Source organism: Capra hircus, chromosome 22 (genome assembly GCF_001704415.2).
Source record: "Capra hircus breed San Clemente chromosome 22, ASM170441v1, whole genome shotgun sequence".
Taxonomy (NCBI): Eukaryota; Metazoa; Chordata; class Mammalia; order Artiodactyla; family Bovidae; genus Capra; species Capra hircus.
The window spans coordinates 11917102-11945065 of record NC_030829.1 but is presented as its reverse complement, the minus strand read 5'-3'; the positions used below and the strand labels follow the sequence as shown (position 1 = coordinate 11945065).

At 55.2% G+C, this 27964-nt stretch overlaps 1 protein-coding gene across 1 annotated transcript in view; it reads left to right on the top strand.

The window, feature by feature from the left end:
- The window catches only part of SCN5A (sodium voltage-gated channel alpha subunit 5), a 103432-nt gene continuing 79857 nt past the window's right edge, over positions 4390 to 27964 (top strand). The window contains exons 1-3 of the mRNA XM_018038398.1: positions 4390 to 4534; positions 21140 to 21465; positions 24111 to 24229. Of these exons, the coding sequence (XP_017893887.1) occupies positions 21193 to 21465; positions 24111 to 24229 (392 nt within the window). The 5' untranslated portion in view covers positions 4390 to 4534; positions 21140 to 21192. The remainder of the gene's footprint in view (positions 4535 to 21139; positions 21466 to 24110; positions 24230 to 27964) is intronic.

Below are 27964 nucleotides of genomic sequence, written 5' to 3'. Positions count from 1 at the left end.
CTCCAAATCTCCTGGCCTTCCCTGCATGGCCACATGATGGCTTCATCAGCTCCAAGCATCGTGCCCTCATTCAAGGCAGGAGGAAGGGGAAGAAGCAAGACAGCTCACCCCACTGCTCCTGTCCTCTTTTATCAGGAGAGGAAATGCTTTCCCAGAATCTGCCCTTCCCCAGCAAAGCTTTGCTTATGACTCCAGGCCGCTAGAGAAGCACGTGGCCAGCCCCAGCTACAGGGAAAATTGGACAGGCAAATGCTCAGCTTGTCCAGCCTCCATGTCCAGCCTCCAGAGGGGAGACAGGCAAAGGAGAGATGATGGCAATGCATGTGGAGGGAGCGCAGCTCCCAGGCAGCAGGGCTTCCAGTGGACGAGACTGGGTAGGTGCCCCGGATCAGAGGTCTTTTCTCTTGGGCTGGTCATTCTCTCAATGAGGAATTCCTCAGTCTTTTGCCAGAGTTATGGCACCTGCAGAGAGAAACAGAGCTCTCAGTAGATCCCTTTACTCACAGGAAGGCTTCCCACTCCTGCCAGATGCCTGCCCCCAGAGCCAGAGGTAGTCGGGTGGACGGGGAAGGACCGGCCCTTAGCTTGGGGAGGTAGGGAGGAGGCATCTGCCTGGGGCTGTGGGGTTTTGTGTGCCGTTTCCCCCCATACCTCCTGTTTTTAGCCCCAACCTGCACCTCCACCTTCTAAGATGCGTAGTGCTAAGTGGATTCTGAACCCTGAATCAGCTTGCTTCTTCATCTCCCCCTACTCCGCCTCAGGCATCAGCAGAATGAAGCAAACAGAAACACAATCCAGTTACTACTCTTCCATCCTCAACCCTACCTAGCATCCCTCTCGAGGGGACTGGATAAATAAAACTCGGTGGGTGCATAACACAGAACACGCTGCAGCTATCAGAAGCCAAGAACTAGCTGCCCACACCAAAACATGGATAGAGCTCAAAATCACAGCGTTAAGGGAGAAACATAAGAAAAAGAATGAAAGTTAGAACAATGCCCATTTTATACAAATGGAAAGTACATACACACAAATGGCCAATAAACCATGAAAAACGCTCCATTTCATTAGTCATCAGGGGAATGCCAATTAAAACCACAATGTGAAACCTCTTCCCACCCACTCAAGTGGCTAAAATGAAAAAGACAAAAATACCAAGTGCTAGAGGATGCAGATGAACCAGAATTCTCTATACATTCACCACTGGTGGAGTATGTTGGTAGAACCACTTTGGAAAACTATTTGGCCGTGTCTCCTAAAAGTGAGCACACTCCCATGGCCCAACAACGCCACTCGCAGGTATGCCCCTGGCAGAAATGCACACAGATGGCCACTGAAATTCACACCCCGGAAGGTTCACAGCAGTGCTAGTCGTGGTAACCCCCAGGTAGAACCACCAAATGCCCATCAGCCAAAGAGTAGATAAAGTGTGGGGTATTCACACCGTGGAACTCTATGGAACAAATGAACTATTTATATGACTACAAGCAGCCACAGGGATGAAGCTCACAAACCTAATCAGAAGAACCAGACACAAGCATTTGTACTATCTGATGCTAGTTAAATAAATGTCAGAACTGGGCAAAACTAACCTAGGGAACTGGCTGTGAGTATAGCAGTTAATCCCGGCTGAGAAATGCTGCTGACAGGAAGCGGGCAGGAAGGGGAGGTCTGGGGTGCTGGTGCCATTTGGTTTCTTGACCTGTGTGAAGCCTATAGGGATGGGTTCAACTAACAGGGTTAAACAACTCTTGCACTGAACACTTTGGGTTTGTGCTCTTTTCTGTATGTCGTTTCAATAGAAGTAATGATGCTAAAGCTGAAACTCCAGTACTCTGGCCACCTCATGCGAAGAGATGACTGGAAAAGACTCTGATGCTGGGAGGGATTGAGGGCAGGAGGAAAAGGGGATGACCGAGGATGAGATGGCTGGATGGCATCAGTGACTCGATGGACGTGAGTTTGAGAGAACTCTGGGAGTTGGTGATGGACAGGGAAGCCTGGCGTGCTGCAATTCGTGGGGTCGCAAAGAGTCAGACACGACTGAGCAACTGAACTGAACTGAACTGAAAACAACAACAACAAAATGCTGGGGCAGTAAACACACATATGAAAATCCATAGGCACAAACAGCAATACTGCATATTTTACAAAGATGTGTACATATTTAAAGACCTCACCTATAAGGAAGGGCTCCTGTGTGGGGAGAGAGCTGACAGCAAGGTGGTGGTAGCAGGGAGGAGAAATGAAAGGAAGTAATACAAGAGGGGAAGGAATCCTCTGTGGGTGCACAACGACAAAGCGCTGACCCCAACTGTGAACCTCGGTTAGGGGAAAGAGCAGGAAAAAGGCAACGGTTTTTAAAACCTTGGATGTTCCTGCTTTCATTAAATGGGGCCTGGCAAAGAGAAGGGAGTCTCCCAGATCTTGACAAGGGCTCCTTGTGGGAGATGCCCTTTCTCTGGTCCATTAACCTTTCCTGCCCTCTGCCGCCACTCTCAGACCACCAGATATGTTTGCTGAATCTCTGAATCCGAACCAAATCAGGGCTTTTGATCCTCCTTCTAATGAGCTTCTTTGCCCTTGTTTAAATCTGGGGTGCATACCTCTCCTGCGAGCAAAATCCAGGTGCCCACCGTAAGGAGGAGTGCGAGAAGCTCACCTCTGCTAGACGTAGATGAAGCAGTCTCTCTGAGCCCACCTCCACCCCCAGCAGCCTCCGTTCTGAGTCTCCTTCTTGGCCCGACGTTCGTTTGCAAGTCTGAATCTTCATTCTGGGGCTCCAGAAGCCTGGTGGAAAACCTCAGGGAGAACCTAGGTTCTGGTGCCCTCTCCTCCCACCTAGGAGGCATGGGGTCAGGTGGTGCTAAAAACAGACATTGCCTGCACTTCCTTCTCTGGCCGCTAGTGGGAGATGCTGGCCTACCTGAGACCCATCAGGGGACCAGAAGCAGGAGGCGGGAACGTGGTTTATCTGGCGCCAGCCACCCTATCAGACCCAGGGCCAGAAAGGGTCCTGTGCCCTGAACTTTCCTACAGACTGACTTTCTGTAGGGACAGATAGCTCCTCAGTACATAGGTAAGGCACCCAGTGATCCCTGGAGCTCCACACCCAGGTCCCAAATGGAGGATGGCCCCCTGGTGATGCCTCCAAGATCCCGAAAATGGAGAAGCAAGTCACAGCTTCTAAACTCCCAAACACAGCACCTGGGTGCACTCTGAAAGCGCTATTTACATTTAGGAGCGTTGAAAAAAAAATGTCAGGAGAGATTAGAAGGCTGCTGGGGAAGAAGACAAAGGCTGTGTATCTCTGTGTGTATTTATGTGTATGCTCCTGTGTTGACTCTGGGCAATGGCCCGTCCCTTCCAAAGATGTTTCTGGCCTGTGGGCAAAAACTGGTGGCCTGTTTCTTTTAAACAAGGATGTGTGTTGCTGGGTATGTCTCCCTGTGGGTCAGCCTGTGTGTGTGAATGACTGCACTAGTCAGTGTTCGGGTCTCTGCGTGCATGTGTGAGAGACCGTCTGTCCCAGTGCCGGCACGTGAGTGCTGACGGGTGTGTCAAGGTGTACGTTTCCTGTAGAGCAACAGGGTGAAGTGAGTGTGTAGGTTTCAGTGTGGGTGACCCCGGCCGTGTTGGTGTGTCTGTTGTGTTGGTTGTTTCTGGTCTGGGCGTGTTTCTGTCAGCACCAATGTGTCAGTGTAAGTGTCCACCATTGTGCAGACTTCTGTGCTGTGTGTGTGCACGCGTCTCTAGGAGGCTGTGGTTTTCCATGTGTGTGTCTCTGTGTCAGTGTGTCAGTGGATGTGTGTCTCTGAGTCACGTAGGTGTCCCTGAGTTTGTCACAGTGTGTCTGCCTCAGTGTCTGTGTGTGTCAGTGATGTGTCTGCCTGTGTCCGTGTGGGTGTCTGTGTGTGTCTATGACAGCGGGTGTCTGCGAATGTCAGTGTTCGTCCGTGTCCACAGAGGTGAGGGCTGTGGGAGGGTCCCCAAGTCAGTGAGCATGTGTGAGTGTGTACCTCGCGTGTGCCAGGGTGTTTGCCTGTCCGCGTAGGCGTAGGTGGCTGTAGCAAAGCGTCTCCGGGGGGCTATGTGTGTACCCCCGCGTGTGCCGGGTCTGCGCGCGTCTGTCGTGTCCGCGTGGGCCGCTTTCTGTGGCGGGGCGCCCCCAGGTCAGCGCGGGGGTGTGCGCCCCGGCCGGTGCCCAGGACTTCACCCTGAGAGCGGGCGGAGCGCCACGTGCGGAGTCCGGGGCGCGTCGCTCTGGGGCGGAGCCAGCCTGGGGCCCCAAGCCCCAGGCCGAGCCCAGGCGGGGCCCGCCCCCGACCCCGCCCCCAGCCCGAGCCCGCGCCGCCCGCCGAGCCCCGGAGCCCGAGCCGAGCGGCGGAGCCGAGACGGCGGCGGCGCCCGTGGGATGCGGGGATCGCGCCCCCGGGGCCGCTGAGCCTGCGCCCGGTGCCCGGAGCCCCGCGCCGAGCCAGTCCGTGCCGAGCCGCTGCCGCCCATCCCGGGACCCGGGCCGGGGGACCAGCAGGTAAGCGAGCGCCTCCTCCAGCAGCCCCGGCCGGGCCGGAATCCCCTCTGCCTGCCGCCGCCCAACTTTCCTCCCCGAGGGTTGGAGCCTCCAACCCCTGCGCGCCCCCTCCCCAACCCAGGGTCCACCGGCAGGCTCCCTCCCCCATCTCTGCCCCCGAGGGTAGGGGAGGGAGAAGAAGGGGCGCAGAGCAGCCTGGCTGGAGGGTATCCCCGGGAGGGGGGGCGTCTCTAGCCGGCGCGCGCCCCCCCCCTTCCCTTTCCTTCCGGGTTTCCCAGTTCGCTGTCGAGGGCCGGGGGAGGGGGAGCTGCGGCCCCGGCTTCCCGGCCGATCCTGGCGCAGAGTCGGGGAGGGTCTGGGATTGGGACCCGGATTCCGGAGGCCGGAGACCCCAAGGTCAGAACAGCGACTAGGAGCGCAGTGAGTGTGACTCCAGAGAGCGGGGGAACTGACCGAGCAGGGCTGGGAATGAAGGGGCCATGCACCCTCCTTCTGGGCCCTGCGGAGCAGTCCGCCGGGGCTGTCCTCTCTGGGTGAGATCTCTGCGTGTCCTGACCGGGGATAGATCTCTGTGCACCCCGAAAGGAAAAGGTGTATGTCGTGGGTCCTATCTCTGCGCGCTCCGACCATAAAGAGAGCTCTGTGCCTTCTTGACGCCCTAACGGGGACACATCTGGGCTCTGTGAGCCCTGGCTGCGGAGGGATCTCCGTGGGCTCTCTCCAGGGGAGACTGTGCGCTGGATTCGGGCGAGTTCTTTGCCCTCTTCGCTCTGACAGGGCAGATCCAAGCGCCCTGACGGAAGGCCGTTTTCTACTTGTTATTTGATCGCCTTTGGTGGCGCCCTGGGAGGAAGCAGAGGTTCCTAACCTTGTGGGGGCTGGATATGTGGAGAGTGCTCGTGGTCAGGGGAATGCTGGGGACCAGGCGCTGGCCTTAGGCCCGCCTTGCAAACACCTGTTGGAGGTCAGCGCACGGCCGAATCCGGAAGCCAGGCCGAGGTTGCGGCAGGAGTCATCTTCTCTCCTTAGTGCTTAAGACCAGTGGGGGTGATGGGATCAGTCTCCTCTTGGGGTTCTGGGCTGGTATTCCATTCCCCCAGCTGTCTCCTCCCATCCTGCTGAGACCCCAGGCACCTCCACAGACAGCTTAGACATTCTGGTGGAGACCGGCACTGCATATGAGCCCACCATGCCGCAGCACGTCTCCCCCTCCCTGATTCCCACAGCCCTTCAGGATCCACAGGGTCCCTGAGTGGCAGAGGCCCCCCCCGCCATCAGAAACCCAGGCCCCTCCTGCTGCCATCAGCCTTTCCCCTTTAGAACTGGGCAGGTGCAGGAGAGTGGGCGGTAATGGAGCTGGAAAGTGGGATGAGAGTGGCATAGGCTGATAGCTCAGGCATTGCTGCAGTCACAGAAGTGAGGGTCGGGTCGGGTCAGAGAACTGCCAGAGTTGGGAACATTGCTTTTATACCAGAATGTCCAGTCCTGTGCTGAAATGAGCCTCAGTGAACTTTTAATCCAACCCTATCATCATCACCACATCGTGCCAGGGTGGTGAGAAACTGAGGCCGAGAGTGGGTCAAGGACTAATCCAAGGTCACCTGGGAAGTCAGTGGATTGGGGGCCCCACTCAGGGTGAAAATGCCTTGAGATCTACTTTCTGAGAGCCGAACTGACCTAGGACTGATCCCAGAGAATCTGAGCAGAAAGGGAACTGGCCCTGGGGTGCCGAGAGCCAGCATTCAGTCCAGTGTGGTGCAGCCAGCTGCTGTGCCCTTGGGGCACTTGGTACTGACTCTGTGGTGCTTGAAGTTCCTCTGGAAGATTTCTGGGATTGACTCACTCAACATGAAGATGGAACTCGGAGTAGTGGTGGGAAGCACCAGAGAGGGCTGGGAGTTGGGGAGCACAGGAGCTGGTGTTTAGGGGATTCAAGGAGAAGGGAATTCTGGGGCCAGCCTGGGACAGTGGTAAACAGCAGTCTCAGTTCTGTTCATAGGAAGCTGATTCCTGCTGACCCTTGGGAAGCTTATTGGAAAAGTGTGCAGCCATAGAAGTGTATTCCCACTCCACTCAAAAGAGGAGTGATTATCTTTGGCCAGGAGTCAAGGGTATCTATCTAACAAAAATAACTTTCCAGCTGGATTTTGAAGGATGAATAGGAGTTTTCTAGGTGGGGAAGGTGCAGCTTAGCCATAGAGACGCGAAACAGTACAATTGTTCAGTGACTCGACAGGTCCCATGGTATGAGGAAGAGAAGAGTGGAAGCTAAAGCCAAGGTCACAGTCACGGGGGCCCTTGTGAGCTCCGCTCAGGAATTGGGAATTTATCCTCAGTAATGGTACTAAAAATAGCTAACATTCACTGAGTGCTTTCTGCCAGCCAGGCACAGCACTAAGCACTTTATAAGACTCATCTTGCTGAATCGTTGAATCAACCCTGGAGGCAGAGACCATAATAAGGACCAATTTGCAGATGGTGAAACTGAAGGCCCGGAAAGGTTAAGTAAAGTGCGCACCATCACACATCTACCAAGTAGCGGCACTTGAGTGGGAGCCCAGGTGTCAATCTAACAACTTTGCATTGTACTACCTGTCCAGTGCAGACCATGGGCTCCGCCAAAAGTTTTTCAGCTGAAGGAGAGGGACAAGGAGATGACCACAGGTGATAGAACTTGTGGTGTTCCAACTTCCTTCCCTGTTAAAGGATATGCCACTCTCCCACCCCTAGCTTCAGCTGCTCCCTAATGAGGTTCGCTGCTGCCATATCACACTATGAGAAGAGGATGGACGAGTGGAATTTGGGTTGATCAGCTTGATGTAGAACCAAGGAGAAGGTGATGAATGTTTCAGGGTCCTGATCTGAACCTGTAGTACTTCCAGGGAGATGCCAACACCCTACCGTCAGTTGGAGGGTCTAGGAAGGAGATTTGGGCTGGAGGCAGAAACTTGGAATCATCCGCAGAGGCTGGTCGTTGGGGCCGTGGCAGTATTAATTAGATTTTGTTCAGTGAGAATGCAGACCAGTGGTTCTCAACCCTGATGATATTAGCATCACTTTGAAAGCTTTTTAAACAAAATCAATCTATGCCTAGGCCCCACCCCCAGAAATTTTAGTTCATTCGACTTAGAAGTGAGGCCCAGGCATCATAGTTTTGGAAGCGCCAGGGCAATCCTAATGTGGAGAAGAGGGTGGGAGAAAAGAGAGTTGAGTCCAGAGAGCCCTGAGACACTGCAACAGTTGAGGCTGGAGAAGTCTGCAGAGGAGGCTGGGATGGAGCAGTCAGAGAGGTGGGAGGGGAGCCAGCAGTGGGAGGTGTCACAGAAAGCACGGAGGGCACATGTCCCGGGAGTCTCCTGATTCTGCCAGGGAGAGTTAAAATACGTTCTGAGAAGCTTGTGGATGGATGAAAAAGAATGCACAGTTTCAAAATGAGTGTCCATTGGTTTGAGCGACTCTGAGGGTGCTGGTGACCTTGAACACAGAAATTTCCCTGTTGGCACCCACCGAATGTGGTGCTGGGTATGTTGTTGAATGAATGAATGAATGAATGAATTGGTGAGAATGGAATTTCAGTCTGGAGTAGGTTGAGGAGCAAGCAGAAGGTGAGGACGTGCAGAGAGCATGTGTAGACAGCTCTTTCGAAGAGTTTATGGTTCAAGAGGGAGGAGATAGAGGGGAGCTGGCCGGGGGGAGGTGGGCTCAAGGAGGGGCTGTAGGAGGGCCTGGGGTGGGCGGGCAGGCGTGTGTGTCCGTGCGGTGTGTCCACGTGTGCGAGCTTATGGGGAAGATGCCTCTCCCTCCCAGGGAGGGCGGGAGATCTGTGAGGTGAAAGCGTGCCCGTGGTGTTCTCAGTTGCTTGGTTTGTCCACTGGGCTGGTCAGGAAGGCCTAGGGTGGAGTGATTCTTCCCATGCGGCTCTGAGCGGGTGATTTTGATGGCAGGAACTGTGATTCCTGCTGGGGGCAAGGGGCAGGAAAGAGAGGAAGATTTGCTCTGAGGAGAGAAAAGGGTTCCGGCAAGCCGATGTCTGGGGGATAAGATGCGGTTGTCGAGAGCAGGTTTCCAGAAGTAGAGGGGCTGGGCTAAAAGTCCTATGGCTAAATGCACAAGGGAGGCAGAGTCGAGAAGATGAAGCCAGGGCAGCCCGTGGAGAGAGGCTGGACGATGCAGGGCACAGTCACGGGAGGGTGGGGCTTCAAAGGGAGCCCAGGCTTCAGTGCCCACTGCCCTCCGCCAGCCCAGACTTGCCTGTGGTGGTGGTCTGAGGCTGAATTCAGCCTTCGGTGGTCGGAGAGCACCTGGTTTGGGTGTCCAACACATAATCTCTGCCAGGGAACATTCTAGAAGCGGTACAATTCAGATATGATACCTGCTCTCATAAAATTTGCATGCTGTTGGAAAAGACAGGCTGGGTACCATGAAACAAATAGATACCAAAGGCAGCTTTAGATTTTGACCAGTGCTCTCTGTATGTGTGTTAGTCACTCAGTCGTGTCCAGTTCTTTGCAACCCAAGGGTTAGTCGTTCAGTTGTGTCTGACTTTTTGGTGATCCTGCGGAGCCCACCAGGCTCCTCTGTCCGTGGAATTCTCTAGGCCAGAATACCGGAGTGGGGAGTCATTCCCTTTTCCAGGGGATCTTCCCAACCCAAGGATTGAACCCAGGTCTCCTGCATTGCAGGCAGATTCTTTACTGTCTGAGCCACCAGGGAAGCCCAACCAGTGCTATAAAGGAAATAAAACAGGATGAGGTGGTGGAGAGATGGGAGTGACTCTAGACTGGCTGGTCAGGGAGGGCATCTTGAAGGAGGAGACTAAACTGAGACCTGAATAACACGAAAGAAGCAATCCTGAGGCGATCTGGGGCAGCAGTGTCTTGTAAAGAGAAGACTCCCAGTGCAAAGGCCCGGGGGCAGGACCAAACTTCTGAGCAGGGTTGGCTGCTGTGCTGGAGCAGAGGGACTAGTGTGGGGATGGAGAGGTCCCTTGTGTCTGTACCCCCACCTCCCAGTTCTCAGCCCCCTCAGACCACCCCTTTGCTTATGTACTGCTTATACCACTCACCTCGGACAGGCAGCAGTTCCTGGGGATGACACTATATTTAGACTTTTCTCCTCTCTGTGGGCCTGGAACATACTGTGTGTTTTTAAGATGATCAATATGGGATGGGTGCTATTTTTAGAGACCCCAAGTCAATTCCTGGGACCTGGGGCCCTTAAATGGTGGAGGAAATCCAGGACTAGGCTTTGTGGGGGCAGCCACCACCGCTGGCAGAGTGTTGGAGCCATCTGACTCACGGACTCTGAAAGTGGTATCACCTCTCCTGGCAGGCCCGCCTCACCCATCTCTGCAGAGTCACCACAGCCTTAGTGTGGGGAGCTTGGATGTCCATAGCCTATCCAGCTCCAACTCTGTTTTCTTTAAAAAAAAAAAAAAAAAAAAGGAACACTTCATGAATTTGAGTGTCATCCTTGGGCAGGGGCCATGCTAATCTTCTCTGTAGCCTTCCAATTTTAGTATATGTGCTGCCGAAGCGAGCACTCCAACTCTGTTTTCTGGAGGAGTACCTGGTGTGCCCCAGGCCCAACAGAAAATTTCACTGTGATTGTCGAAACCAGAGTCTGGTGGGACAGCCTGTCAATCTCTTGTTCATTCCTCGCTCTGTTTACTACTCTGAGTGAGCAGAAAAGGACCCTCAGGGCCTCCCAGGTTCACCCCACAAGCCAGAGAGAGGTCTGCCCAGGAGTAAATGCGAGGTTGGAGTTGGGAGCTTAGTCTCTCCAGCCGGAGGTCAGTGTGGCTAGGAACAGCCAGGGGAGGCTGCCTGGAGAAGGTGGGATGGGAGTCCAGCCGTGGAAAGCACACCATTAGGAGAGGCAGAAGGGAGCAGGCCAGGTTTTCAGCCTGTTTTCGGAAGAATGTTTATGATCTGAGGCTGGAGTTCTTTCTCTTTCTCCCCTCTTCAGTTCTTCTCCTGATTAAATCTCCCAGGGAGACAGTGGAAAGTCACGTCCCCACAGAGATATTAGCTGAGTGGAAGGACGAAGCTGCTCTCACGGAGTCTGTGTGGGCTCGAGAAGATGCCTCACCCACTTGGAGATCCCGCTGCCCGTCATCTCCAAGGGCATTCACTTCCCTCCTGAGAGCCCCAGGAAGCCAGGGCCGCTGCTCGTTGCCCCCTAGACTCAAGGTCACGCGGGCACGCACGTGGCACTAGGCCCAGAGCGGTGTCTCCCTGGCCCCACCCAGGCCTTGCCCAGGCAGTCCCCGTGCTTTCTGGGAATGGATTTTGAACAGCAGAAAGGCTCTTGCTGGCATCAGGAGGGTAGTAAACACCTTTCTGGCTGGTATTGATTCCTCGAAGGCCTGTGTGAAGGAAGAGCCTGGCTCAGGAGGCAGTTTTCCGAGGGACAGCAGGGTGGGGGCAGGGTAATCTGGCTTGAAGTACCAACTCAGTTCTCAGGCTCATTAGCATCCCTGCATCTGGACTGGGAGGTGCCCGGGAGGATCTAAGATGGGCGCAGGGGGAGATCAGACCATGGGAGGGACCAGCCCATCCCGGTCAATACCTCTTCGTGGCCATCAAAGCCCCAGCCTCATCGACCTGGGCCGAGAGCAGGAAAGTGGTCCAGAGAGCGTCTAAGAGCCAAGGTGCCTGCTCTCTGCTGCCCAGCACTGCTGCCTGCTTCTGGGCCTCTTCCTGGGGAAAATCCCAGCCCTGGGCCCATTCCCTTTAGGGCCCAGGGTGCCCCCCAGGGGACACCCAACTGGTGTAGTGGTGCAGAGAGGGTGAGCGATAGAGGCCTGCCCACCGTGCCCAGACTTGAGCAGGAGAAGTCCCAGGAGCTCAGAAGCCCATTCCAGTGCCAACCCTGCCATTGTGCTGGGTCACGGGCAGTGCAGATGCCAGTTAATAAAGCGACAGCTAGTTGATAACGAAACTGGAAATGCAGGGGAAAGCCCCCACTCACTTGCTGGGCCTGGGTGCTTATTAGATGTATAATCGCTGAGCTTCCATTTCAGGAAATGTCTGAGGGAAGAAGGGGAAAAAAAAAAAAAAAACCCTCCATAAGAATCCCCCGGGGCCGATTGTCCCCAGAGATGGCTAGACTTGGGGTCCCTTCCAGCACTTGTGCTTTATGATTGAATTAAGGACTTGTCCCCAGATGGGTCACTTGTGTTCCTGTGAATTGCGCAAGTACTTTAAATGGCACTCACCAGCAAATAAAACGTAGACGTCTCAAAAGCATTATGTTAAGCAAGAGCACAACACACAAGAGCCCATACATTGTGATTCCATGTATGAGGGGTTCTAGAACAGGCAAAGCTAATCTGCAGTGATAGAAGGCAGAGAAGCTGACTGGAAGGGGACAGTGGGGAGCCATCCTATCTGGGGTAGTCGTTACATGCTCATGCCTGCTGACTCTGTTCAGTCGTGTCTGACTTTACGACTCTATGGACTGTCGCCCGCCAGGCTCCTCTGTTCATGGGATTCTCCAGGCCAGAATCCTGGAGTGGGTTGGTTGCCATTTCCTTCTCCAAGGGATCTTCCTGACCAAGGGATCAAACCCAGGTCTCCTGCATTGGAGAAAGATTCTTTACCACTAGCGCCACCTGGGAAGCCCCAGTAGTTACACAGACATGTATTGAGTTGAGTTAAAACTCAGCCAACTGTACACCTAAAATCTATGCATTTTGGGCTGTATATTATGCCTCAGTTTAAAAGAGTGTCAAGGCTCAAGGGCCGCACATTTGGCTCTGCTGTGTTCTGGGCACTTTTGCGGCGTGAACTTTGTGGATTAGTGGATTGGCCTCTCCCTCTGGGGACTCCTAGGTTTCTCTGGGGGATTTGTGTCTTCTTCAGTGCACACAGTAGGTGCCCCCATAAATGCCTCGGTTGCCATGGCATCTGTATACAGTTCCCCTGTGGAGGCTTTTATTTACCCAGGTATTGAGGAAAGTGAGTTGGAAGGAACCAGGTCAGAGCAAGACTTGGGATGCTGATTGCTGTCTCGGGGGCACCTCTATGCCAGGAGGGTGTTTCCTGAGCCACAGTTGGGCACCTTTCCGGCCCGGTTGTATGTATTGTGTGGGGATAGCTGCTATAGGGTCTGGGGCCGAAGTGCCCAGGGTGACTGAGCCAGCTCTCCAGCTTCTGGTCTCTGAATAGTGGATGATCCAAGTCTCCACCCAGGAGACCCAGGGCCAGAGGCAGTGCTGGGCCTTGACTGACAGCTCAGAGCTGCTCAGCACATCCTTAGTCATGGGCATTGGAGGGGAGCGGGAGGAGGAGACTTGAGCTTGGGGCGAGGGGGTGCTGTGTGCCCTGTGGAGGGTTTGCGCTTCCCCTGACCTGCCATCAAAACAGCAGATGAGATGACCTGCCACTTCCTAGCCCCCAGGCCCCACCCTTGCTGTGGGGAAGCAGGGATAAAAAGGCAGGAGGCTTGGGCTGAATCCAGGGCTCGGCTCAAAAGTGCCCCTTTTGGACCTGAGCTGTCCCCACAGCTCCCAGTCCAGAAGGGGGCCTGGTCTCAAGGATCCCCTTTTCATCCCTGCCTGGGGAATCACTTGGGCAGAGCAAGCCAGTGAGGTTTTGCTGTCAGCTGAATTAGCTTCAGCTTCTGCCTGAGTGTTGGAATAAATGAGATGCAAATGCATGTAAATGAGGGCATCCCCGGCTTCTGGGGTGGGCGTGTTCACCTCAGAGAGAGATGAGGATGATTCTGCAGGACTTCCCCAGATTGCTGGGGGCTGGGAGGGCGGCTGGGAAAGGAAAGCCCCTTTGTGACGCGGCCCCCCCCTTCCCAAGGACCCTGCTCCAGACTGGACAGAGTTAATGCCTGTGCAGCCTCAAAGGAATGGAGCCTGCAGGGAGCCGGTTAGCTGAAGCCCCTGCACACACAAGGACATGCCAATGTGCCTTTGATCTGGGAGCAGGGACCTGAATGCACAGGCCACGAGCACCAGCTGACACCCCCACTGAGCCTTTGTCCAAGCTGTTACCCTGGGAGAGCCAGGACTGTGCAGATAATTGCCTGGGCAGGAGGGCTGGCCCGAAACACGCTGTTGACCCCTCCCCTTCCCCCCCCCCCCCACCATCCCAACCTGTGGCTGGAGCCAGCACAGCCACCCGCAGCCAAGACCAGAAACCCGGGTGGCCACTTTCTAGTCCGCTGAGGATGGCTCGCTTCCCACCCGTCCCCCGCCCCTCCATCTCTCCTCCCCTTCATTTTCTGCTCCCTCCCCTCCTCCACCCCCAGGCCAGCCAGAGGCCCAGCCCCGAAGCAGGTGGAGTTCTGTAAGGGTTTAGGGTCCAGTGGCTGGAACTCTAAGACAGTGCCACCCAATAGAGATATAATTCGAGCTACAAATGCAAAGTCCCAGAGGCAATTAAAAATGTTCTAGTAGCCACATTTTCAAGAGTAAACAAGTGAAATTAATTTTAATATGTTTTACTTCCCCCCAGTACATATATGCAAAATATGGCCAGTTTAAGTTGTAATCAATGTTTTAAAGTTAATAATGAAATAGTTGGCACTCTTTATCGTGCCAAGCAGCTTTCCGCACCGGTGTGGAGGTAACAAGAGCACATCTGGACTGGCCACATACCAGCCACAAGCCCCGAGCCACGGGGCGCGGTGGCTTCTCCCTGGGACCAAGCAGCTCCACCGGGCCTGAGCTGGAGAGAAAATCGCCGTCAGAGAAAATGCCGGCTCTGGGTAGGGGCAGAAATCAGGGGCAGAAATCAGTCAGGTCTCCCTGGCCACGCGTGGGCACCTGGGGGTGATCCTGGCCAGCTGGGCTGCGCCAGAGGAGGACCAGCCTCCATGGAGGCTGATGGGCTGGCTCTTAGCTTTGGAGCCAGGACCACAGACATGCTCAGTCCAGAAGGGCAGGCCACAGGTAACCCTGACCCTTCCTCCTTGCTTTCCGTGCCGTCAGAGGCGGGAGGCAATGTCGTGCAATGGCTAGTCTCACGGGCCTGGCTTCACCACGGATGGTGGCAGCAGGTCTCCGATCTGTAAAATGGGCATAATAACCTCCCCTCGTCCTAGGATTGTTGTGTGAAATTACTCCCAGGCAGATAACGAGCAGGTGACGCTGCTGGGATGACCCACCTCAGCTCATGGCTGGGGAGACTGAGGTCCAGAAAGGATGAGGTGGGTGGTAATAACATTGTCCAAGGTCATGGTGTGGTTAGTGGCTGAGCAATAGGAAGGTTAATCTGGCACTTCTATTCACGCATCCCTTCCTTCATTCACCAGGCCCTTATAGGCTCCTCTTGGGGGCCAGACTGTGCTTTGGGCGAGGGAGAGGCAGATGTGGAAGCAAATTATTCCACCTTGTGATAAAGCCAAGTATGGGAATGCAGTATGCCAGGAACACAGGGAAGGGAAGGGCCAGCCAGGCAGGGAGGGCAGGTGTGGCCGCAAGAAGGTTTTTCCAAGAAGGGTCTTCTGAGCTGGACTTCCTGGGAGAAAACAGAATGGCAACAGTAACCACAATGATTATAGCAAATGACACTCACTGAACGCTTTCTGTGTGCTGAGCATGTGCAAATGTTAATATGCTTATGCCTCAGAACAGCCCCATGAGATAGGTACTGTTATTAACCCCATTTTACCTGTGGGAAAAGTGAGGTAGAGAACCGTCAATTGATGGTTGCCCAAGAACTTGCCCAGGAACACACAAGTGGCCAGGACCCGGGATCACACAGGCAGTCTTGCTTCTGAGCCACAGCCCTGACTTTGCCGCTGTCCCGCATTGGACTTGGAAGCCTTTCAGAGACGGAGAGGCACGCAGACCCGGACACAAGGCTGGGTTCTCTGGTCCAGGGCATTCCTCATGCCAGTCTCAGCAACACCGAGTGGAAGTAGCCTCACAAGCTACCGCAGTCTCTTTGCTGGTGGCTCGTCTCCCTTTCCTATCATCGCACCTGTTGATTTGGAATCCGTCACCTAAGGAAGAAGGGTATTCTAAGAAGTCATTTGTAGGGCTGTGTGCAGTGGGTGCTGACTAAATGTTCACTGAGTCATTCAGTTAATAAAATGAGTCTATGTGTTGAGGTATTGATTAGTCCCAACGGATCCTCCTCAAGGAAGAAATGAAGTGGCTCCTGGTGCCCTTGCCTCTGCTTACGGGGAGTGAGCTCCTGCTTCCCGAGCACCCTGAGCCCCTGGGACTGAGGGGGCAGGGGTAGAGCAGGGGTGAAACCAGTGCCCAGGGCAATGGGTGCTCCGGCCTGAGGCCACCTGGGCTGCAGGGCGGAAAGGAGGCTCCCAGAGCCAAGGAAACCAGCAGAGATTTTCTAGGAAGCCAGGGAACCACTTCCACAGAGCGCTTTGCATAAATTTACATGGCAAAGAATATTCTTTGCCTGTTGTGTTCCAGAGGCTCCAGTTCCAAGGTGACCAAAATGCCAGACATGACTCAGGAACTGCCTTCAGGATCTGGGAGGAGAGTGGGCAGGAAGGGGCTGCAAGGAGGGCTTAGGCTGGAGTCGGGTCCCTCCTTACCCCAGGGCACGGCCAGCTGGCCTAATTTTCCCAGGACTGACGGGCATTTGGGGATTCAGGAATTTCAGTGCTGACACCAGGATGTGTGCGTGTCCGTCCTCCACCCCGACGCTACGCGGCTGCACTGCGGGCTGCCAGGCTGTCGTGCCCCATGTCCCGGCATCATGACCACCGCCGTCGACCCAACACCAGCTGTGTGCCCTGTGCATTCAGGGAATCTTCTTTCAGGAAGATGTAAAAATATGAGACAGTCTAGGGAGGTCCCGTTTCTGGTGTGAACAGTCAATACTCTCCCCCTACAGCATCTCCGCCCTGATGTGAATTCCTGTACCTACAGGCCAGTGGCTCAGAGGAGGGAGGGGCCCAGCCTTGCCCTAAGAAGGGGTTTCCCACATGTCTGGGGAGACCAGACCCACTCCACCAACTGTCAGAGGGCAGCTGAGGCCAGAAAGGGACGCAGGACGAGAGGCAGGCTCGGCCTCCTGGCCCAGAGGAGGCAGGTCAGTGTGGGCAGGGGCAGTCAGAGAGGGTCTCCTGGAGGAGGTGGGGCAGTGAGAGGAGCACGTGGCGACTCACGCTCAGGCCGTCAGCACAGGCCAGCGGCAGTGCTCGGGGTATCTGAGCCAGGGAGTGGTGGGAGCCGCACGTGGCGGGTGGAAGGAACCAGGGAGGAGGCAGTGGCGGTGGGATCAGGCTGGTCCCAGTCGGAGCCAGGAAGCCCCTCCCAGGGCAGTGGCTGTGGAGATGGAGGCCTGATGTCTGGTGGAGTTGGGGGATTGTGGTCAGTGTCCGAGGAAACGAAGTCAGGAGGAGCCAGTTTGAAAAGGAGGGCTCACCGTTTGCTCCCAAGGACTCTCAGGAGCCAGCAGAGCTTAGGGAGAGATGCACTGGCAATCCGCTGATGGACTTGGGACAGGATGGAGTACGGGCTCCTGAGAGCTTAAGTGACAGAACAAGGGGAACTGGCCCAGGAAGAGGGATCAGCTGGAAGAAGCTGACCCAGCCTAGGGGGTCGGTGAAGATGCTGGTGCAGATGGAGAATTTGGTACAAATGGAGAAGCCGGTATAAACGGAGTTGTTATTGTTTAGTCGCTCAGTCGTGTCTGACTCTTTGAGACCCCGTGAGCTGCAGCATGGCAGGCCTCCCTGTCCTTTACCATCTCCCAGAGTTTGCTCAAACTCATGTCCGTTGACTTGGTGATGCCATCCAGCCATCTCATCCTGTGTCGTCATCCCCTTCTCCTCTTGCCTGCAGTCTTTCCCAGCATCAGGGTCTTTTCCAGTTGAGTCGGCTCTTTACATCAGGTGGCCAAAGTATTGGAGTTTTGGCTTTGGTCCTTCCAGTGAATACTCAGGATTGATTTCCTTTAGGATTGACTGATTTGATCTCCTGGCAGTCCAAAATGGAGAGACTGGTTCAAGTAGAGAGACTGGTACAGGTGGAGAGACTGTTGCCAGTGGAGAAGTTGGTGCAGATGGAGAGGCTGTCCTGGGTGAGGGTGAGAGTCATGAAATGCTGGCGTCTAGAAGAGTATGATCTTTGTGTGATCTCTGAATCAGATCTGGCACCGGCTCCCCGATGTGATGGATGTGTGAGAGACAGAGGCCCCTGTACTTCCCCAGCCAGAGGTGGGTTCTTCCCACAGAGCTGAGGGCCTGTGCATCTATGCCAGAAGGGTATGGAGTCTGGAGTGTCCTCAGATCTACGCCAACGTCTCCTTACCCCGCTGTCACCGGAAAGCTTGCAGCCAGGGCTCAGCCAGTCTCAGCCTCAGCCTCAGCAGGGCGTGGGCCCCGAGCTTCTGAGGGAAGGGCAGGGCCAGAGCCAGGTGCAGGCAGCGGAGAACAAGGGAGAAAACGGATCCCACTCGCCCACAGTGGGCCACCTGTGGGGACCCAGAGACAAAGCACGCTCTTGGCAGGTTTACTTTGGAACCTGAAGCTGCCCTGCTGCTGGGGAGCCGGGAACTTCCTCTGGAATCTGGTTTCACAAACCACCAAGCCCCTGGGGTTTGGTTCCCTGCTGGAAGCCAGCTGCAGAAAGACCCTTCCCAGGACCCAGGGCCCTATTGTTGGGGCTTCATGATTACTTTATTAGATAATATCTAACAGTGGTTCTCGGAGAAGGCAATGGCACCCCACTCCAGTACTCTTGCCTGGAAAATCCCATGGACGGAGGAGCCTAGTGGGCTGTAGTCCATGGGGTCTCGAAGAGTCGGACGCAACTGAGTGACTTCACTTTCCTTTTCACTTTTCTGCATTGGAGAAGGAAATGGTAACCCACTCCAGTGTTCTTGTCTGGAGAATCCCAGGGACGATGGAACCTGATGGGCTGCCGTCTATAGGGTCGCAGAGTCAGACGCGACTGAAGTGACTTAGCAGCAGCAGCAGCAACAATGGTTCTAATACACGTGCATGCTCAGTTGCTCAGTCGTGTCTGAGTCTTTGCGACCCCATGGACTGTAGCCCACCAGGCTTTCTGTCCGTGGGATTGCCCAAGCAAGAATACTGGAGTGGGTTGCCGTATCCTCCTCCAGGGGATCTTCCCGACCCAGGGATTGAACCCGCGTCTCTTGCAATTGCAAGTGAATTCTTTACCACCAAACCACCTGGAAAGCCCCAGTTTTAAAGTAATCATGGCATAAGTGACATTCGAGATATTGCAGCCCCTCTCATGGGACAGGGAAATAGCTGCATTTCTGTTGGTCACCGGTAATGCTGGCCCTTCCATTTGGCTGCCTACATTCCTAATGGATGGAGATGTTAAGTTTCAGGTAGAGGTTAATTTGAGAAAGAGATGCAATCCCCTCCCCCGAATTTTTTTCCCATCACTCCAAGAGGTCTGTTAGGTGCCTCTGAATTGCAGAGACAGAGCTGGTGTCCTGACTATTAGCAGTCAGGAGAAAATGGTTATTCAGTTAGGGAGTGAAGGGGAACTAGAAATTACCTATTTCAGAGGAACTAGAAATTACCTATTTCCTGACCTGGATGCTAGATACTGGGTGAGTTCAGTTTGGAAATTCATCCACATGTGTGTACACTTAGGATATGGGCACCAATCTGTAGGAAAAGTTGATTTCAGTACAAATTTTACAAACAATTTTACTGGAACAGATGTATATGCAGGTGCAAGCTTGTGCACGCATACACACACACACATACACGGGTATGTACCAGTAAAGACTCCATAGGTCCGTGGGCATCCACGTGTCTCCAGAAACCTTGCAGGCGTGTGGACACAGATGGATACAGTGAGACAGAGAACACTATTTTTAGGAAATAATTCCAAGCAAAAGAGGAGGTTTCCTGATTTACGGGACTAGTGATTGCTCAGAGTGAAGAGGATTGCCCTGCAAGGAAGGGGCTGCTGGCATCCAGGCATCCTTTGATTAAAGGGGGACCTACTCCTTCACCTGCTGTTTTCAGCAAGGATGTGCCTTTCACTTTACTGGAGGGAAAGAGAAGGGCAAGTGGCTGAAGGACGGCTGGTTCTGACTGTCCTGGGACCTCTCTCCTCTGGCTTCCCTTCACACATTCCGCACCACGCCTCCCTTGGGACCAGAGGCGCGCTTTTGAGTCCTGGCTGTGTTGTGTTTGCTCACTGTTTACCTGTCACCTGGCCAGGTGCCTACTTCGAGGTGCTTGGGGCCCCCACCCTCGGTGGAGTATGCACAGGGGTCAGGGTGGCAGCCACTTGTTGGGGTCAGCAGTGACGTGTGTCAGGAGTCAGATCAAGGCCAAGCCGATCTTTGACGGAAAAGGATTTTGTCCTGGCAGAGACCTCCAACAGGTGCCCGGCCTTGCCTGGGTTTGATGTGGTAATTAGCAACACGGCCTTCCCCTCCCATTGGCTGAGGTGTCCCACTGGGGAGCTGGGCTGACCACATCCTGTTTTGGTGGGGCAGTCAGGCACACATTCTCCAGCCTCCGTATCAGAGTCAGAGCCTGTTCACACCAGGTCCTGGATCATCTGAGGCCACTGGGGGCCACATTCTCCCCGTATGGCGTCACGCGCAGGCGCCTGGCTGGACGTCCTAGAGGAGGCGGGGTCACCGTTTTCTGGTCCTGCTGTCTCTCGGGGTTTGTTCAGACTCAAGGGGAGGGGAGCGAGTGGAGGCATGGGGGAGTCTCAGATGCTCCGTCAGCATTTCCCATCTCTGGAAGGCTGTCTCCCTTGGGGATTTCCTTGAGATCCTCGGGGGTGGGCTCTGAGGCAGCTGTGTACACCAGGTTGCCAACATCTGGATGGCAGCTGCCAAATCGTTACCCAGCTGTTTCCCCAAACCTGCAGGACTTTCCTGGGCCTCGGTCAGCAGATCCAGATGCCCCAGCCATTGCCAGATGTTGGCACCTCTGTGCCCCAGGTGAAGTCTGGGCACCCTCCCCCACACAGGTACACGGTGGGAAGGCCAGACAGACTGTCCCCCACCCTCTGGTCCCACCACTCAGGCCAGAGAGCTGCCTGGAAAAGAAGCCCAGAGTTGGTACATTGGCCCGGGAGGCCTCTGATCGCCCTCCTAGGGTCCCAGGGTGACCTGCAGAGGAGGCAAGCTGAGAGGAAGGGCAGTGCCGGGTACCTTCTAATGGGCCTGCCCCTCGCCTACGTACTCACCCATTCATTCCCTCACTCACTCGTTCAGGACCAGCCCTGCCAGAGGTCTAAAGATGACCAGCCCCTTCCTGCCCCTTCCCGTCGAGTGTCCCCATCAGCCCAGATTGGGGGGGACAGCAGTAGTGAGAAGTGTGTCAAAGTGGGCTTGGTCAGAAAACCCACAGGTGTGAGGGTTTCCTTTTGTATTGAATAGGGCAGGATGAAGGGTCACTGGTGACCCAGTTTCTCATGCGTACTTGCTTTCAAAGTTGCTCCTCGGGATGGGGAAGGGACGAGTGCCCCTGCTGCAGATCCCCTTGCATTCCCTGCAGCCCAGAGGATTCTGGGTTTCCCCGGGTCGGCAACTGCAGGGTGTGCCTGTGGAGAGGTGGGGGCATCTCTGCAGGGATGTGGGTCTTTCCCTCCACCAGGTCTGAGCACCCTGGCCCCCAGCCCTGCGTGCAGCATCAGCCCCATGTCTGTGTGTCTTTCAGCTTCCCTACAGGCAGCGTGAGGACAGCCTGTGCCCCAGAAGCAGGATGAGAAGATGGCAGACTTCCTGTTACCTCGGGGCACCAGCAGCTTCCGCAGGTTCACCCGGGAGTCTCTGGCGGCCATCGAGAAGCGCATGGCAGAGAAGCAGGCCCGGAGCTCGGCCGCCTCGCAGGAGAGCCGCGACGGGCTGCCCGAGGAGGAGGCTCCCCGGCCCCAGCTGGACCTGCAGGCCTCCAAAAAGCTGCCGGATCTCTACGGCAACCCACCCCGAGAGCTCATCGGGGAGCCCCTGGAGGACCTGGACCCCTTCTATAGCACTCAAAAGGTGACTGCCACCCACTCCCACCCCGCCTCCCTGCAGCATCTCAGTCAACCAGGCAGATAGGGAGAGGGTCTCGCCTCCATACGGGGCTCTCTTTGGGGCTGGCTCCCTTGGGCCTCGGGGAAGTGAGTCATTAGCAATCTATATTCCAATCACCTTAACTTTGGAGTTCTAGAAAAAAAGCCCAGAATTATGCAGCCTGAGATGGTTTGGTGCTATGAAGGAAAGAGCAGGCAGCCACTCTGGAAATCTTGCCTCCTGATGGAGCATCTACTCAGGGAATAATCTGTGGTCAGATTTCCACCCCTGGAGGACTCCTGATCCTGCAGTGTGTGTGTCAGTCAGAGTCGGGCCCTGAGTCCTGTCCTGAGTTGAGTTTGGGCCTCAGAGCACGGCATGGGATCCCTCCCCCAAGCAAGGACAGCGTGTAGCCTCCGCCCCCCGCCCCAGAGAATTTGCTGGGCATTGGCTGTGCCATCACGGCTCGGGCTGGGGGCCACAGCAGCAGCATCTGGGCCTTGTGGGCTGGTGATGGGACTGTGACGGCTCGTGGGAAATCTGAGAGGAGTGGGAAGCCGGTGGCTTTGCCATTGTCCCTTCAGAGTGCGGGGAGAGGAAGGGACTTTGGTCCACTGTTTGTGTGCCTTAGTCACTCACCCATGGACTGTAGGTCACCAGGTTCCTCTGTTCATGGAATTCTCCAGGCAAGAATACTGGAGTGGGTTGCCATTCTGTTTTCCAGGGGATCTTCCCGACCCAGGGACTAAACCTGGATCTCCCACATTGCAGGCAGATCCTTCTACCACCAGAGCCACCAGGGAAGCCCTTTGTCCACTTGGATGGGTTACTCAAGCTTCCTCCAGCATGAATTTCTACCCAGGAGATAAATTCCCCAATCTGGGGCCCCTGCGCTGTCCTCATCTCTCAGGACCGTGTGCCCAGGCCTGCACCCGGCCAGACCTTGGGCACACAGGGCTCCTGCAGAGGCCTGAGTCCCCAACCCAGCTGCCCATACTTTGGGCTGCATGGCCAGGGGAAGGTGGGTTTCAATTTGGTGGAGGCCTCTCCCCAGAAGGCTAGGTGCTAAGCAAGATCGGTCCTGCCCACATCACTGCAGTCAGTCCCCGGGCTGAGGAGGCATTGAGACAGACAGGCTGGCGTTCCCAGGGCAGGGCCAGCACCTGGTGTTTGTGAGTGTGTGTCAGTGTTACCAGGCGTCCGAGCGGTGTGTCACTATGTACTATGCATCCAGGAGACCAGGGGTCTGAGAGTGGGAGTGATGCGCAATTGTCTCCCTGTGTGCACGCGTGTGTGCATGGGTAGAGGTCAAGCCCACCCAGGCTATGTGCACATGCGGGAGAAGAGACGGTGAATTTGCCCTCACTCCCCACCCCCCAATTCAGGTGACTCAGGCTCAGTGAAGATGAGGCCTCTGGCTATATTGGGATTAATCAGGGTGGGTGGGCCAGATCCTGGTTGGTCAGAGCTAGAATTAGGGCTGGGGTTAAGGCCACAGCTGGGACAAGCATGGGTTGAGTGGTGCATCAAAGTGGTGATGGGGCTGGAGTTCACAGACTGGAGTCATGGCAGAGGGACCCAACTGAGGGTGGCCCAGAGCTGGGCTGGGCTCTGGGAGCTGGTGGCAGCTGAGCCGGGGGCAGTCAGGGACACTCTCCTGTCCCTGTGACCGGGGACACTTGAGCAGTGGCCCCAGGTAGGATTCTGGCCTCTAACCCCCTGTCTTGCCTTGCTGACCCCTGGTCACACTGCCTGCAACCCCACGGAGTGACGCAGGTACCAGAGCAGAACTTTCAGTCCTGATCTTTCTGGACAACTTGTCTTCCTAGTCCACAGTAAATAGAACTTATCTCACCAGCTCAGCCCTGGGAGAAGCCCAGCCCCAGGCCTTGCCGCCTCCGCAGTGCCTGCGGTAGCCAACGGGGATGGACCGCTGTCCTCAGAGACGGCTCTGGACCCAGATGCCCGCTCCACGTGCTACAGTGCTGCCTCCAGCACCCACCATCCACTCCCGTGCCTCACTGTGCTGAGTAGATGGAACTTCCAGAAGCGTGAAGAGCAGGTTTACCCTGGGCAACACATGACCCTAGTGAGGAAGACACCAGGTCGTGGCCTCTGGTGTCAGCTGGGGCTACCATCTGTCTGGACTCCAGGAGACAGGGTCCCAGGGAAAGTTTCTGTCTCCTGGGCTGAGTTCTGCATTTTCCTCATCCCTCTTTGGTTGTCCCTGCTGACCCAGCTCCCTCATCGCACCCTCCGCCTTCAGTGGGCCCGGTGGGGAAGCACAGAGGGGTCAGAGGGAGAGGGGAACCAGGGGGGTGTCAGCTGGGTCCTGGCCTCTGCTATGATAACAGCTCAGCTAGGATCATGAAAGGCCCCTTCTCATTGAAATGAAACTAAATCTACGCAACCTGACAATCCCCTGAACTTGCTCTTGTCCCAGCCCAGCCATGGGTGACCTGCCAGCTCCCAGTACCCACCCCCACCCCCCGTCAGGCCGTCTCCTCTTCCTCTCACCCTACCCCTCTGCCAGAGTTTTAGACCTCTGAGCCCACACCTGCCCCCCAGGAGTTCCTCTCCGTTAAGGACCTAGGGCTGCCACCCTGCCTAAAGTGGCTCTCTGTCCACAGACCTTCATCGTCCTGAACAAAGGCAAGACCATCTTCCGGTTCAGTGCCACCAACGCCTTGTACGTCCTCAGCCCCTTCCACCCCATCCGGAGAGCGGCTGTGAAGATCTTGGTTCATTCATATCCTTTGCGATCCATCCCTGCTGGGTGGGCCCCACCCGGGGAAAGAGGGTGGACGGGGCGTTTAGCACTGAGAGCGATGTTGATTCCTGGTCGATCTTCAAACAAGCAAGCACACAGTCGTCACCTGGGAGCCATTTGGACATCAGTCTCTCAGACCCCACCCCAAGACCTGCCGATTCGGCATCTGCATTTTAACAAGATCCTGGGGGATAGTGGACACATGAAGGCTTGGGAGATTCGGCTGATTCTTCAGGAGAGAAGCGTCTTAGAAGCTGAGCTACTGAGGAAAGCAGAAGAAATGAGGCCGGTCAGTGTCCCCTGATTCTGGTCTTGGCTCCCCATGTCCCCTCGCATTGCACCCCCCCCCCGACCCTGCGACACCCTGCACCTCCCCACCCACTGGCAGGGACCTCTGGCAGGTCACCGGGGCTCAGCCAAGGAGAAACTGCTTCCCAATCAGGAGGCCTCTGGTTTAGTCATACGTGGGCCTCTTTCGAGGGAGGCAACACTTGCTTTTTGATTAGGTGTTGACAAAATGTTTGCAGTTTCAGAGTATCTCAAAGAACTCTGGTTAGCATTAAATTATATAAACCACAGCCTGAAAAAGCTTCAGGCTGTGGAGGAGACCGATGGGTGGGCTGTGGTGTGATGAGGGATAGGTACTGGTCTTTGGGTCCTAGAAGGATCCCGTTCAGACCAAGCATGAAACAGGGAAATGGCTGTTCTTCGGACTTCAGAAAAGGGATCCCAGGCGCAGAGCCTCTTGGGGAGGGCGGGTGTCTGGCCGTGGGGTCAGAGGTCCCTATGTTTCGGCATGAGGGCCTGGACAGCTTTGCTTTAGCTAAAGCTGGCTTGGCCATTAATTGATCAATGCCCCTGGGCTCAGCAGTGCGATTAGTTGTGGGGTTGGCAGGTTGGGCCCAAGGGAGCTCCCTAAAGTCTCCTCTCTGTTCCCCTTCTGGTTGGAAGGCCAAGGCCTCTGGGCAGGGCAGGAGGCTTGGGGAAAATGGCTGTCCAGTGAGGAACTGAGTAACCGAATGCTGACTACTCAGGGGGCCTTTCCTATCCAGGAAGGGTTGAGAGGTGCCCATTCCTGGCTCCATGGTCTGCCCACATGTGCCCCAGTGCTGACCCCAAACCTGGGGCCACTCAGAGGGCCTCAGGGCCCATTTGTTTTCCGCATGCAGTTGCTCTCTGGCCCGCTCCAGCTTGCTCTGGCCTTTCTCCTGGGGATCCTGAGACATGTACAGCCAGGGAACGCCGCTCCCCCCCATTTAGGCCGTGACCGTAGCATTAGCAGGGTGGTCTCCAGGGTGGGCAGACACCGTGGGGAGGGACTGTGTTCATGGAGCAGCCTGCTACTCACAGCTGCATCCTGCTTTGTGAGGCATGGGTGGTTCTGGATTTAATTTTGAGCCGTTCCCAAGCTTCCTGTAGGTGCTACACACTTTGCCTGGCACTCTGGGGTGCTTATCAAGCTGGATAAGTCCCTGTCCTTGCCCCCTTGGGAATTTTACAGCCCCCACCCCGGCCCCTGCCCAAGAGTGATTAGACAACCACATGAGGAGTTGTCATTTTGCCGGCGTGTGGGCATAGCCTGGTGAGAGCAGTGCAGTAGGAGGAAAGGCCAGCCTTCTTCTTGCTCTGAGCCTCTCTGGGACTCACTGCGAGGGCGTGGCCTCACTGAAAGCACGCTCTGGCTCCCACCTGGGGCTTCTCCTCCAGGTATCTAACCAACCAGCTCTGTTTAGCAGTCAGCTCAGCCCCTGGGGATGCACCTGCAGCAGGGCTGGGCCACGGGGCGGCTGAGGCCAGGGAGGCAGGTGGGCCAGGGGGACAGCAGGGCCAACACAGTCCCCAGCCTGGCCAGAGGGTCCACCAAAAGTGGTGGCTCTCAGGCTGTGAGGAGTTGGTTCCGCCTGGCAGGACTGCTCCTGAGGGCTCTGAGGTGGACCTTGTTTCCCAGGGCAGCTGCCCCAGGGAGAGGCTCAGCATCTGGGAGGCCCTGCGCTGGGCTCTTAGAGGCTCCCTGATGCTCTGCTACCTGGGGATGGAAGCGCATGGCGGGCCTCCCACAGCGCCCCCTAGCGGGCTCGGGAGGCACTGAGGGAGAGGAGGGGCCTGGATTGTGTGGTTGGGGAGCAGCCCTTCTGTGTCCTTAGGTCTCACCCTCAAAGTGTGGTGCACTGATCATCAGCAGCAGCATCACAAGGATCTTACAGGAACTGCTGACTCTCGGGTCCAGAACCTGTGTTTTAGGAAAGTGTCCATGATTTGTAGCTTCCCTGGTGGCTCACTGGTAAAGAATCCGCCTGCCAGTGCAGAAGATGCGGGTTCAATCCCTGGATCAGGAAGATCCCCTGGAGAGGGAAGTGGCAACTCTCTTCCAGTTTTCTTGCTTGGGAAAGCCCGTGGACGGAGGAGCCTCGCGGGCTACAGTCCATGGGGTTGCAAAGGGTCAGGCACGACAGCCAAAAACAACAACTGTGATTTGTGCACTCACTGCTCGAAGGCAGTCACTTCTAAATGTCAGTCTGAGTGGCACCAGGGAAGTTTGTTAAAAATGAAGACTCCCAGCCCCTTCCAGACCAGAACCGCCAGTGTGAGGCCTCAAATCTACAAGTTCTTCATGCATTTTTCAATCAAGATAAAATTCACATACCATAAAATTTACCATTTAAAGTGTACAGTTCAGTACACGTATATTCAGTACAGTATATTCATAAGGCTGTGCAACCATTACCACTCTCTAATTCCAAAGCATTTTTATCACCAAGAAGGAGTCCCATGCCGATCAGCAGTCACCATACATTTCTAAAGCATACAGATTTCAAGTCTTGAATTACAAAATTTTCCTCTCTTTCTCTGTCTGTGGATAGATAGATAGATGACTATACATAGCTAGGCTTCCCTGGTAGCTCAGCTGGTAAAGAATCCACCCGCAATGCCAAAGACCCTGGTTCTATTCCTGGGTGGGGAAGATACCCTAGAGAAGGGATAAGCTACCCACTTCAGTATTCTTGAGCTTCCCTGGTGACTCAGATGGTTAAGAATCCACCTACAATGCGGGACCTGGGTTCAGTCCCTGAGTTGGGAAGATCCCCTGGAGGAGGGCATGGCAACCCCCTCCAGTATTCTTGGCTGGAGAATCCCTAAGGACAGAGGAGCCTGGTGGGCTACAGTCCATGGGGTCACCAAGAGTCGGACATGACTGAGTGACTAAGCATAACACAGAATATACATATGTATACACACACGCGCGCCAGCTTCCCTGGTGGCTCAGCAGTTAAGAATCCACCTGCAGTGCAAGAGACACAGGAGATGTGGGATTGATCCCTGGGTTGGGAGGATCCATTAGAGAAGGAAATGGGAACCCACTCCAGTATTCTTGGCTGGAGAATCCTCATGGACAGAGGAGCCTGGTGGGCTACAGTCCATGGGGTCACAGAGAGTCGGACCTGACTGAAGTGATTGAGCACACACACACGTTTTGTGTGGCATAAAACATATAACATAAAATTGACCATCTTAACCATTCTTAAGTATCCAGAACAGTCATGCTGACATTGCTGTGCCACAGATCTCTAGTAACTTTTTCACGTTGCTAAACTGAAGCTAATTGTCTGCTTACATTGCTACAGATATTTAAACATCTCAGCCCCCAGTGTGCAAAGTTTTGTGCCAGGCCCTTTAGAAAGGGCAGTAGGGATAAAGACTGACTTGAAAGCAGGC